The sequence below is a fragment of the Salvia hispanica genome, chromosome 3 (genome assembly GCF_023119035.1).
Source record: "Salvia hispanica cultivar TCC Black 2014 chromosome 3, UniMelb_Shisp_WGS_1.0, whole genome shotgun sequence".
Taxonomy (NCBI): Eukaryota; Viridiplantae; Streptophyta; class Magnoliopsida; order Lamiales; family Lamiaceae; genus Salvia; species Salvia hispanica.
Window position 1 is genome coordinate 41,796,537 of NC_062967.1, and position 11,630 is coordinate 41,808,166.

The 11,630-nt window shown below is 34.4% G+C and overlaps 3 protein-coding genes and 2 pseudogenes across 5 annotated transcripts; all 5 read left to right on the forward strand.

The window, feature by feature from the left end:
* Window positions 1-2,634: 2,634 nt before the first annotated feature.
* Window positions 2,635-3,411, forward strand: LOC125210209. Its single transcript, XM_048109781.1, has one exon. It carries the CDS (start codon window positions 2,635-2,637, stop codon window positions 3,409-3,411), a length of 777 nt encoding a protein of 258 aa, XP_047965738.1.
* Window positions 2,639-5,610, forward strand: LOC125216999 (annotated as a pseudogene).
* A 1,546-nt stretch (window positions 5,611-7,156) lies between these two features.
* Window positions 7,157-9,202, forward strand: LOC125213825. 3 transcript variants are annotated; one of them, XR_007175025.1, is made up of 9 exons: window positions 7,157-7,874; window positions 7,953-7,985; window positions 8,068-8,100; window positions 8,203-8,295; window positions 8,411-8,479; window positions 8,563-8,588; window positions 8,705-8,794; window positions 8,875-8,922; window positions 9,008-9,101. XR_007175025.1 is itself a non-coding variant. In XM_048114570.1 (9 exons), exons 1-9 carry the CDS (start codon window positions 7,172-7,174, stop codon window positions 9,088-9,090), a joined length of 1,182 nt encoding a protein of 393 aa, XP_047970527.1. In that variant the 5' UTR covers window positions 7,157-7,171; the 3' UTR covers window positions 9,091-9,202. The 3 variants fall into 3 exon arrangements, 2 of the variants coding, with proteins under 2 accessions (XP_047970527.1, XP_047970528.1); XM_048114570.1 differs by having other exon boundaries at window positions 8,563-8,592; window positions 9,008-9,202; XM_048114571.1 differs by having other exon boundaries at window positions 8,218-8,295; window positions 8,563-8,592; window positions 9,008-9,202.
* On the forward strand, window positions 9,110-10,182 carry LOC125210210 (annotated as a pseudogene).
* A 401-nt stretch (window positions 10,183-10,583) lies between these two features.
* LOC125210211 (LEAF RUST 10 DISEASE-RESISTANCE LOCUS RECEPTOR-LIKE PROTEIN KINASE-like 1.2) lies at window positions 10,584-11,150 on the forward strand. Its single transcript, XM_048109782.1, has one exon. The coding sequence runs from the start codon at window positions 10,584-10,586 to the stop codon at window positions 11,148-11,150; it is 567 nt and encodes a 188-aa protein (XP_047965739.1).
* Window positions 11,151-11,630: the final 480 nt, after the last annotated feature.

Genomic DNA, 11,630 nt, shown 5'->3' on the forward strand with positions numbered 1-11,630 from the left:
GATCTTTTCCGAGATTCTTATTAAAGTTAACCTATCATTGATGAAGCACTTATTAAAGACCATAAATAGATTCTTTAGTTTGCAAACTACATTCTTTGGTCATCAAGCAGTGGCGGAGCCAGGAATTTATGGACGGGGGGTCCAAATTTCTGATAAATAATTGTTGAGTTTATTTAGTGTCAATGTTGTCAGAAGTTGACGTCGCATAGCCATATAAGCAACAAAAGGGATCGTTAACAAGAAGAATAGTGAAAATAATTAAAACATGAATAGCAGAAACTGAATTAATTATTTTCTTAAATTGTAGAGATAATAAAAACGTGTGTGAAATTCATTATATAAAATTACAAGTTGTGAGAAAATCATCAAAATCGATAGATAAATATTAACGATACAAGTAATATGGAATAGTATTTACATATTTATGGGATAAAAAGTATTTTTTTTATGAATATGTATCGATTAAAATTTCAGCATCAAAGAAAATAAATATAATATTATAATATAAAAGGAAATTAAACATAAAAGAGATAAATATAATATTTTGTGCCTAGGGAGCATTGAACACGGGACCTCACATAGAATAGGCGGGTCTTGTAACCAGCTAGACTAAATAAACAATTGAATATAGTTGCATACATATATTATATATACGAAAAGTTAAAATGGGTGGGGGGCCCAAGGGCCCCCCTGGGCCCAGCGTGGCTCCGCCCCTGTCATCAAGCATATAGTTTTGCAAACAATTAAACAAATTCAAACCAAAATAACAATGCAGTGAAAATTCAGGCTTCTTGCTAAAATTGTAGCCATCAGTGCATGCAGCAAATGAATCATTCAAAAACCGAAGCCATAATTTTTCTCTTCATTTAGACCTTACAGTATATTTGTAAAATGATTAAATTAGGTGCCCAACAAATGAGGTTTATCAAACAAAAAAACCCAAAAGTTTGAGGCCCATATCAGAAATATTGGACAAGTATAAGAAATCATCTAAAGCCCAAAATTCTCAAGTTTCGAGCCCAAACATTCTATCCAAAATATAAAATAATCAAAGTTTGATTGCGTCCATAACAAAAACTTCACGAGAGTTGAACAAGCATCGGGAAGATTTATTTCATTAATGCAAAAGCATAACAATTATGTTAGATCATGGTACTAAAACATTCAAACAATCCTTTTTCCATCAATTTTCAACATTCGATTATAGGCAATTTGATGACGATGCTCATAAATTTTAGTTAAATTAATAAAGAAAGAAAAAAAAAAGTGACTCAGGTTCCAGGAAAAACTATCATCATTAACCTAATTTGAAAAAAATGTCATCATTGACTTTGAAAAAAAAGTATCATCATTGAATTAAGTTATCCAAATTGAATGATGCCACTATATTTTGTGTGTCCTCACAGTTCATGAACTTCTGCTCCAATTTGATATTTTCTGCTAATTTTAAAAATGTTTAAAATATAACAAAATTTACATTTAGTTTGTTATATTTTACTGCAGGTCAATCACCATATTTAATTAATGTATATGCCTCTTTTATCCTATTTTTGATATACTTTAAAAATGGTCTAAAATCTACAAAGATTTTATAGTTAAGTATCCACATAAAATAATTTTTTGTTAAAAATATCTTATTTGGATGGGATTGAGAATTGAGCCAAAATTCATGATTTAGGAACCAATATCCCAAATATATATGGAAATAAAAATTATAAATAGGGTTAAATATTCAACGTGTATTATGGGCGAAGTAAATATTTGATACACAAGATAACTTTATTTGATACTATTATAAAAACAAAATATATTGTTACAGTATCGATTTAAGAAGTAAAGAAAATTAGAATTATACTCTACGCATGACACTTTTTTTCTCAACTATAGTTTATTTGTTTCATGTGATTTGACTCTTTCAACAAATTTAACTTGTAAGTGATTAGTCCGAGCTAGTGAAGGCCTAATCAAACAGTAAAATGCAAAAGTCTCCTATATCGTTGAAGGGTTACACCACTGTCGAATCTACGTGGGAACAAAGAGGCATATTTGTAACCCAAATTGTTTTCATATTTTTATCTTTTGTATTTCTAATGCATCGTATTTTTCTAATTATTAAAACTTTTCTAAAATAAGGCAAAAGATAATTTATTATTAAAAATAGCGCACTCTCCAAAATTTAAATAAATTATCCCTATTATAGTAAATAAAACAACTTTCATTTTGAACTTTTAGATCGAAGATAATGAAGCTTTTTTTCAAAAAAGGTAACGACACGTTAAAGAAAAGAGAATTAACCGATTCTAAAGCTCCAAATTGATATAATTATTTATCGTACCCCCACTAGATTATGCAAATTGATTTCATGTTGGACCGACTGCTTTAATCCCGCCACAAACACTGCGACGAGAGTAGCTTCATCCACACCGGAAACCCTATTCAACATAGTCTCGAAAATTGTCTAGATATTCCCATACATAAGATTTCTAGTGATGAGGTAGTGGAAGAGTGGTTGTAGCATATGAGGGTATAATGGGGTGATTTGGCCATTAGGTAGTGGGCTGATTATACATCATCTGTATCAGCTTATAAATATTGTTTGGCCTTATTGGTTGGTGAATCACATTATATCCAGCCATGATCACAGCAAAGAAGCTCATCAACTTCCTCACCACTTTAGTTCTCTCAATCCATTTCTTCCATTCTGCTGATGCAAAGAAATGCAGTCCTTCTGCCTGCGGTGCTATTCGCAATATCAGCTACCCTTTCCGCCTCAAGGGCGACCACAGCCACTGCGGTGATTCCAAATATGAACTAACCTGCAAAAACAACGTCACCATCGTTTATCTAAATGCTTACAAATACTATGTCAAAGCAATAGACTGCCAAAATTCCACCATCAGGCTGGTTGATGCTTCCATAAACAAAGATGACATCTGCTCTTTCCCGATCCGTTCCTCATATGGCTATAACTTCACCACTCATTCTTTTTACTCCGTTTATCCATACTTCTTTGACCCAATGCGACAATTGTTAGTTAACTTGATTAGCTGCCCCAATCCGATACACAATTCTTCCCTCTTTACTGATATTACTCAAGATTGTGCCTCTAATTTATCACATCATAGATTTAGTTATGTACATGTTGGGAGCATCATGGCCTCGGAGATACCACATATGTGTATATTAGATCTAATAATCGCGACGTCAACATGGCCGGGTTTCATGGATCCGCAGAATGTTTCGCTCTCAAAAATCCATCAATTTCTCTTGTACGGGGCTGTACTCGACATCTATAACAGTGAACCATCCACAATATGGGGTAAGAAAGCTGAAACATTATATATCTTGTTTAAGGGGTGCGATCAATTGCTAACTTTCTTAAGTTGCAACTCTGCTGGCTCAACAACTTAAAAAGTTAGCAATATAACACACCCCTCTTATTTAGAATGTTAAGTAATTAACATTTTTTATTCTTGAAAATGCAGAGAAACTCTTCTTGGTACATACTCGTAAGTATTCACACATGGAATTCTAACCAAATACAATTCTCTTCATATTTACCTAATTAATTAATGATTATATGTCTTCCATACATGCAGAGTATTACTTAATGCCTCTGGCCATTCTAGGTGCCCATTTAGCATTTTTATGTTCTTCATCAATTAATCAAGAAGAGATCTAATTTTGTGAAAGAAATTTCAGTTTTCATAATTGCAGGAGTGAGCCTTCCTGTGACGATCATCATCAGAATTACTGCTCTATTACTATTCTCAATTACTTCCTCCTTCATTGAAGGATGGATACAATATTACTGTGAGAATTTTCAGTTTCATTTCTCTTTCAGTGTACTTAATTTCACAAATGTTCCTTTTTAAGTCTCCTTAATTAATTATATGCAGTATTTATCGCAAGTTGTGTGGCAATTACAGGTGCGCTTCTCTTAATTTATAATGTCTGACTACCAACACAATGGATAAGATAAGATTGCTAATTTTTGTCATCCAGTTTGTTTAATTGTAGCACTAAACCCCCTTCTCATAATAATCATCGGAGCTGGAGTTGGATTGCCATTCTTCTTAATCTCCATCTATCATTGTAAGAACTTATAAATTCATTTCTCTTGTAGTAGGACTAAATCAATTATCGTTTCTTATCATACGCTCTAATTCTCTCTTTTTTTAGTCATATTTATGGGGTAATGAAGACTACTACCTCGTGTCACATGGTACGTTTGAATTATCATTTCATTAGTATTAATTAATTAGTGCAGGTAACTATGAAACTGTTTTAGCACAAGTTTTTTGGCCTCTTTACGATGTCTATAAGTTTTTCTTTTCCATATTATCGCAGTCGTAAACATGGAAATCATCTTATGGGCACCAAGGATAATCATTTGTCCTTTGGTATTCTAGTTTTTTATCTACAAATTCCGAAGAAGGCGCATGTCCTTATTTGAGGGAGTAGAGTCATTCCTACAAAGTGACAACAAACTCGCACCAATAAGGTATTCCTACTCGGATATAAAAAAGATGACTAAGAATTTTAAAGATAAACTAGGCCAAGGAGGCTTCGGTTCTGTTTATAAAGGAAAGCTTCGAAGTGGCCATCTTGTAGCAGTCAAATTGCTTGGAAAATCTGCATCAAATGGACAGGACTTCATCAATGAAATAACAACTATTGGAAGGATCCATCATGTAAACATTGTCCAGCTTGATCCAAACGTGCCCTCATTTTTGATTTTACGCCAAATGGTTCACTTGACAAGTACGTCTTCCACCGAGGAAAAGCCTCTTCATTGGATTGGGATATAAAATTTAAGATTGCCATTGAAGTGGCTCGAGGGATTGAGTATTTGCATCATGGCTGTGACATCTAAATCTTGCATTTTGACATCAAACCTCACAATATCCTTCTTGATGATAAGTTCGTGCCAAAAATATCAGATTTTGGTCTGGCAAAATTATGCGCCGCAAACAAGGAAGCAGTGACATTGACGGCGGCTAGAGGAACCATAGGGTATGTTGCTCCTGAACTTATCAATAGAAGTATTGGCGTAGTGTTTTACAAGGCGGATGTGTATAGTTCCGGGATGTTGTTAGTGGAAATGGTAAACTTAAACAAAGACTTTACAGGGAACAATGATGAATCTAGTAATTATTTTCCAAATTGGATTTACGATCACTTGAACCAAGGCAGAGACATTGACATTGGAAATGTTGATGAAAATGACGATAGAAACATTGGTCGGAAGATGACTATTGTTGCATTATGGTGCATAGAAATGAACCCAAACAATCGTCCATCAATGAATACGGTGTTGAAGATGTTAGAAAGTGATGTCGAACATCTGGAGATCCCTAACTATCTAGTGTCTACGGCAGGAAATGAGGAAGAAAACTGGACTACGGATTCAAATGCTTCCATATCATTGTTACATGATAATAATGATAGCGGTATTATTGAGATTATTAGTAATGCTTGAAATATTTGTGTATTTGTGTTATCATTTATTTTTACTTAGAAACAGGTTCCACTGGTTGTGTGTGTGTGATATATTCACATGTAACATGTGAACTACCATATTATTAGTTAGTTATTTATTTATTTTCATAGTGTTGTTAATTATATTGAAGAATTCTTTATTCATCTCATATATAACTAGTGTGAGAATTGTTGTGAAAGGTTTAACAACCCTCATTCATGCCAACTAGTAATTTATAAAATATGAAAATATAATTATAAGTTGTAACAAATTAGAATGATATTATCTTAATTTGGCAATGAATGTACAAGTTAATACTCTACTCATACAAATATTTTAACAACCCTCATTCATGCCAACTAGTAATTTATAAAAATATGAAAATATAATTATAAGTTGTAACAAATTAGAATGATATTATCTTAATTTGGCAATGAATGTACAAGTTAATACTCTACTCATACAAATATTTTTTTGGCATGTCCGACACAAAAGGACACATTTCTAAATATAAAAATATCACTCTTTTTATTTTTTTTCTCCTTTTTACTTTATTTTCTTCACTTTACTTATAAAACAACACTACACAAAATCCTGTGTTGAATTAGAAATGCTCTATTTAAAGTGAGACGGAGTGAGTATATGGTAATTACTTTTTTTTGTTGGTGAGTTATAGTTAAAAATGATTAATTCAACAGTGTAAATGTTTTTTTGGTGAATTATTGAAAAAAAAACATTAATTTATTTGTGTATTAGAAATATACTACTCCCTCTATTCCATAGTAATGGATGCGTTTCTTTTTGGCACGGAGATTAAGAAAAAATGTGTTAGGTGAGTTAAGTAAATGGGGAGTAAAATGAAAAATGAAAAAGGTAGAGAGATAAAGAGAGAATAAAGTAAGAGAGTGTTAAGTAGGTGTTGAAAAATGTATTGACTTTTATTAAAAAGAGAAATGACTCTATTACTATGGAACGTACCAAAATAGTAAAATGACTCTATTCCTATGAAACAGAAGGTGTACTTTATAGGAGAATTTGAAATATATATTTTATAGGATTAATAATTATATATGTCATAATGCCAAAATAAAATTAATGGGACGAAAATTTCAACACGTAGTTGTAAATTCTGATGGATGGCTTTGTAGACTTTCTCTTCACTCATTAACTTCGAAAAATCTTATCATTATTGCATTATCTTATCCAAATTGAATGATTCATCTATGTTTAGCTCGCCGACACAATTCCACGAATTAATCCTATAAAGATCGGCCTCATGAATAACAAAATTATGTATGGGCAAATATATAATTTCAAAAGAATTATAAAAAGGCTTAAATACTCAACGTGAATTAGAAATATCAAAATATCAAATATGAAGCGCGAAGAAAATATTTGATAGTACACAAGAAAGACGGAACCACTTTATTCGATACTTATAAAAATAAATGCATAGTGTTGAAATTTGAAATACATCGATTTAATTAAGAAGTACTACTAAAATAAAATTTTTAATTTTTAATGCGGATATATTATCATTCTCATAATAAAAAAATAAAATTTAATAAATAAAAATATTCATAGTCACTACTATCAGTAAATCTCTGTTGCTCAAACTTGGCGTCTCTGCTTTGAACAGTAAGTTTGTATATATCTGTGGGTTTTGATGTTCAATCGATTTGGTTAATCATGATCACGTTCACAACCAATTTTTCATCTCTCTTGATTCTCTCTCTCATTTTCTACCAAGCTCAAACCGGCGATGCTAACTCCAACTGCGCTCCGTCAGCCTGCGGCGCCATTCGCAATATCAGCTCCCCTTTCCGCCTCAAGACCGATCCCAACCACTGCGGCGATCGGAAATTTGAATTATCCTGCGAAGACAACATCACCTTCCTCTACCAAAATTCTCACCGATATTATGTGAAAGACATCAACTATCTCATCGCCAGAATCAGACTGGTCGATGCTTCCATTGACAACCGCACTCTCTGCTCTTTCCCCAATTACACTTTCTTCACCGATTCCGATTCTCCTTACCGAACCGTTTCTGCTCATAGCGCGCCATATGGTGGTTATGTTGCCTGGCCTATCAATTTCATAAGCTGCCGGAATCCAAATCCCTCGACCAATTCTTCCAATTTTACTGAGATTCACACTCAATGCGCCTCTAATTCTTCCCAATCCACATTTGATTACATCAAGGTCGGCAGGGTGAGAGCCTCGGAGGTGCCGCACATGTGCAGTGTTGATCTGATGGCCTTCACGTCTTGGGAATTTAGGGATTTAAGCAACGTATCGCTTTCGGAAATTCACGAATCTCTTTTGTACGGATTTGAACTCTACGTGTGTTCGTGGTGGTGGTGCAGCGAAAGAACAACCACAAATTGGGGTAAGGATTTTCATCATTTCCTCCTAATTTCTCTGTTTATGCTGCTAACGCTTTTTGTATTCTGGAAATTGAATGCAGAGAAATTCACAAATTGGTTATTAGGAACTAATGGTAACTACTTAATTCCTATTTCTGTGCATATTGAAATTCAATGATCCTCACTAACTGAATATTGTACTTTATATATCTGCAGGGCTTCTTCTCCTAATTCCTTTGGCAATTCTAGGTGCCTATTTAAGAATTTGATCTTATTTATCAATTTTGTGACATTAATAAGTGCATAATTAAGATCATATATATAATTCTAATTTGTTCAGAGCATTTCCAGTATTTTTAATTGCAGGGGTAAGCCTCCCAGTGACGATTATCATCGGACTAATCGGTGTTTTAGTACTCTCATTGACTACCTTTCCGGAGTACTGTGAGAATCTTTACATATCTTGTTTAGATCATCCCTATTTTATAATCTCACTATCTGTCTTTCTACTATTGTTTATAAAAATAAGTTTCTTTTTGTTTCTCTTGCATTTGTGTAGGGCCATACTACTTCACTTACTATTTATTTCCTAATGGAGTTCGAATTGGATCTGATTTCGTGATCATTGGTAATTAATCTCTAAATTTATGTTTTTTTAAGGGGGCTATATCTTTATGTTGCAGTTACGATTTTGAAATTTGTTATGTGCAGCGCTTCTCGTGCTTTCTCTCGTCATTGTAGGTGCGCTCTTCGTTTATGGTTGATAGTATTGTCTTGTTTATCAGTTTGTGACATCGATGAGGACAGAGAGGGTATGGTTGCTATAGTTCTAATTTTGTCAAAAATACTTCAGTTTGGTTTACTGCAGCAGTAAACATCCTTGTGGCGATCACAGTGGGATTTGCCGGTGCTTTGGTTCTGTCATTTGTTTTGATGGAAAACTGTAAGAAACTTTACATTCAGTCATCTGTTTTGATGTTCAAATATTCGTCCATTATCATCATGTATCTGATGTTCTTGCAGTTACCTATTCATTTGGAGCGGGTGTGGCACCTAAATTCATATTCACTGGTGCGATTTACATCTATGTCTGATTATGAATTGCATCGGTGCTGTCTTTCATATGAAGATTTGGAGAAATTTATGTTTTTGTTAGGTGTCATCTCAAGTATGATCATATGTGCACCAAGGATCATCATTGGTCCTTTTGCTGTGTGGTTTCTGATTTACAAATTCTGAAGAAGGCGTTATTCCACATATGATGCTATAGAAAGCTACCTACAAGGCGATAACAAACTCGTGCCAATAAGGTACTCGTATTCGGATCTAAAAAGGATGACTAAAGGTTTCCAAGAAAACTGGGTGAAGGAGGCTATGGTTCTGTTTACAAAGGGAAGCTCCGAAGTGGCCTTCATGTAGCAGTCAAACTATTGTAGAAATCCGGAGGAAATAGGCAAGATTTCATGAATAAAATAGCTACTATTGGAAGGATACACCATGTCAATGTAGTGACGTTGGTGGGATATAGTGCACAAGGCTCCAAGCATTCCCTTGTCTATGATTTCATGCCAAATGGTTCCCTCGAAAAGTACCTTTTCAATCCACAAGAAAAGAGTTCCTTAAATTGGGACACTAAGTTTGAGATTGCAGTGGGAGCTGCTCGACGTCAAACCTCATAAAATACTTCTTGATGACAAGTTTGTACCCAAAATATCTGATTTTGGGCTGGCAAAGTTTTTCTCCACAGATAAGAAGGCAGTGACCATGACGGCTGGTAGAGGAACCAGAGGGTATGTTGCTCCAAAACTAATTAGCAGGAGTATTGGAGAAGTGTCGTACAAGGCTGATGTGTATAGTTTCGGAATGTTGTTGGTGGAAATGGTGAACTTAAAGAGAGACTTTGGTAGGTATCAATGATGATCTGAATCAATATTTTCAAATTGGATTTATGAGTGTTTTATACAAAGCAAAGAAATTGAAATGTTGAAAGCTATTGAAGATGTTGATTACGATATTGATGATGGGATTAGGGGTATTGCTCCAACGTCTACATATTCCTAAGTATCCGTCCCAATCCAGCCATATTGTACTAAATGTTGATCAAACTGAAATTTCACATTCCACTAGTTCTATATCTAGGCTTCATTATGATGCTTCTTCCTCTGCATAGATTACTGCTCAAGAGTATATGTATATATATACTTGGCTCCTATAACAACTTATGTATAGATACCTTGTGAAATAGATATTGAATATATAGTAAATCCTACATGTGTTCATCCAACTGGAGAGAAGGGTGATAAAAGAAAATTAACGCGACAAGAAATTTGAACGTGGAGTTATAAATTGTTTTGTAGATTTCAATTCAAACCACTATCGCCCTTGACTCATTGACTTCATTAAAAATAAAAAAAAAAGACTATAATCCTTGACAAAGTCTGTCTAAAATCTAAATTGAATACAAATTCCTACTAAATCAAATCTCCTTCACATATTGATTGATATAAGTTGAGGCCAAAATCAGTTGGATTTGGTGCTGATGCAATCTGCCCTTGGCTGTTGAAGCCATTTGGAGATTGCAAGTTGATGAAAAAATTCCACCCAAATATTTTAAGGCAACCAACTATGGCATGCATATGTTTTGACCTTTCCATGATTATCTAAAATTTGTGCCGGCCTGCATGATTCAAAATATTACTAGTATTTATTTTGAAGAATCGAACTTCCGACCTATGATAATTCTTATTACTGAACACAAGCTTGCTACCCTTCATATTGATTTGGAGAAGGCTCAATCAAACATCCAAACTTCACATCCAGCCATGATCACAACTCATCACTTCATCTTCCTCTTCACTTCATCCCTCTTGATTTTCTCCCTCCAAGCAAACTGTGTTCCTTCCGCCTGCGGTGCTATTCGCAACATCAGCTACCCTTTCCGCCTCACGAGCGATTCCAACGACTGTGGCAATCCCAGATTCGAACTAACCTGCGAAAACAACGCCACCTTAGTTTATCTAAACTCTCACAAATACTATGTCAAATCCATCAACTACCAAAACTCCACCATCATGCTGATTGATGCTTCCATAAGCAATGACTCAATCTGCATCCATTCCTCATCTCCTCCTCCTCCTCCTCCTCCTTCCAACTCCATGGATCCTTACTACAATTACTATTCCGCTCTCCAACGGTCGGTTAACTTAATTAGCTGTCCTGATCCATTGCATAATTCTTCCCTCTTCACAGACATCACTCCATACTGCGCCTCGTATTCGTTTTCAATTCTAACAACATAGTTGTATAATTGTGCTCATAACTAACTAATTAATTGAGGATTATCATCTATATATGCAGGATTTCACCTAATTCCTCTCACTACAAAATCCATTTAGCAACGGAAAATTGGTAAATGACTAAATTCCGTTGCTAAATCAGATTAGCAGGGATTAGTAGCGGATATTGTCCGCCGCTAAAGACCTCGCTGCCAATTCACTTGTAGCGACAAACCGCTACTAAACCTAGCAAGGATTTCCAACAGACGAAACCCCCTAAATGTTGAAATCAAAACAGAAACGAAAATGAATCAAGTTTTGCAACAGATATATTGGGTAGTACTAGCGGGCGGAGGAATTTCATTAGTAAAAATTAGCAACGGATATATTCCGCTACTGAGTTTTTTTTTTTTTTTTATATTTTACTTCAAATTTTTGTTAAATTTAAATTTTATTACGGGTCAATTATTTTATTGTTTTTCCCGCCCCAAACCTATAAAAAAA

What these genes read in the sequence shown, in the direction of transcription:
- LOC125210209 (XM_048109781.1), top strand. Translation starts at nt 2,635, where the DNA reads ATGATCACAGCAAAGAAGCTCATCAACTTCCTCACCACTTTAGTTCTC.
- LOC125213825 (XM_048114570.1), top strand. Translation starts at nt 7,172, where the DNA reads ATGATCACGTTCACAACCAATTTTTCATCTCTCTTGATTCTCTCTCTC. An exon ending in AAGAACAACCACAAATTGGG is followed by an intron (nt 7,875 to 7,952) that starts GTAAGGATTTTC and finishes AATTGAATGCAG; the next exon opens with AGAAATTCACAAATTGGTTA. An exon ending in GACTACCTTTCCGGAGTACT is followed by an intron (nt 8,296 to 8,410) that starts GTGAGAATCTTT and finishes GCATTTGTGTAG; the next exon opens with GGCCATACTACTTCACTTAC.
- LOC125210211 (XM_048109782.1), top strand. Translation starts at nt 10,584, where the DNA reads ATGATAATTCTTATTACTGAACACAAGCTTGCTACCCTTCATATTGAT.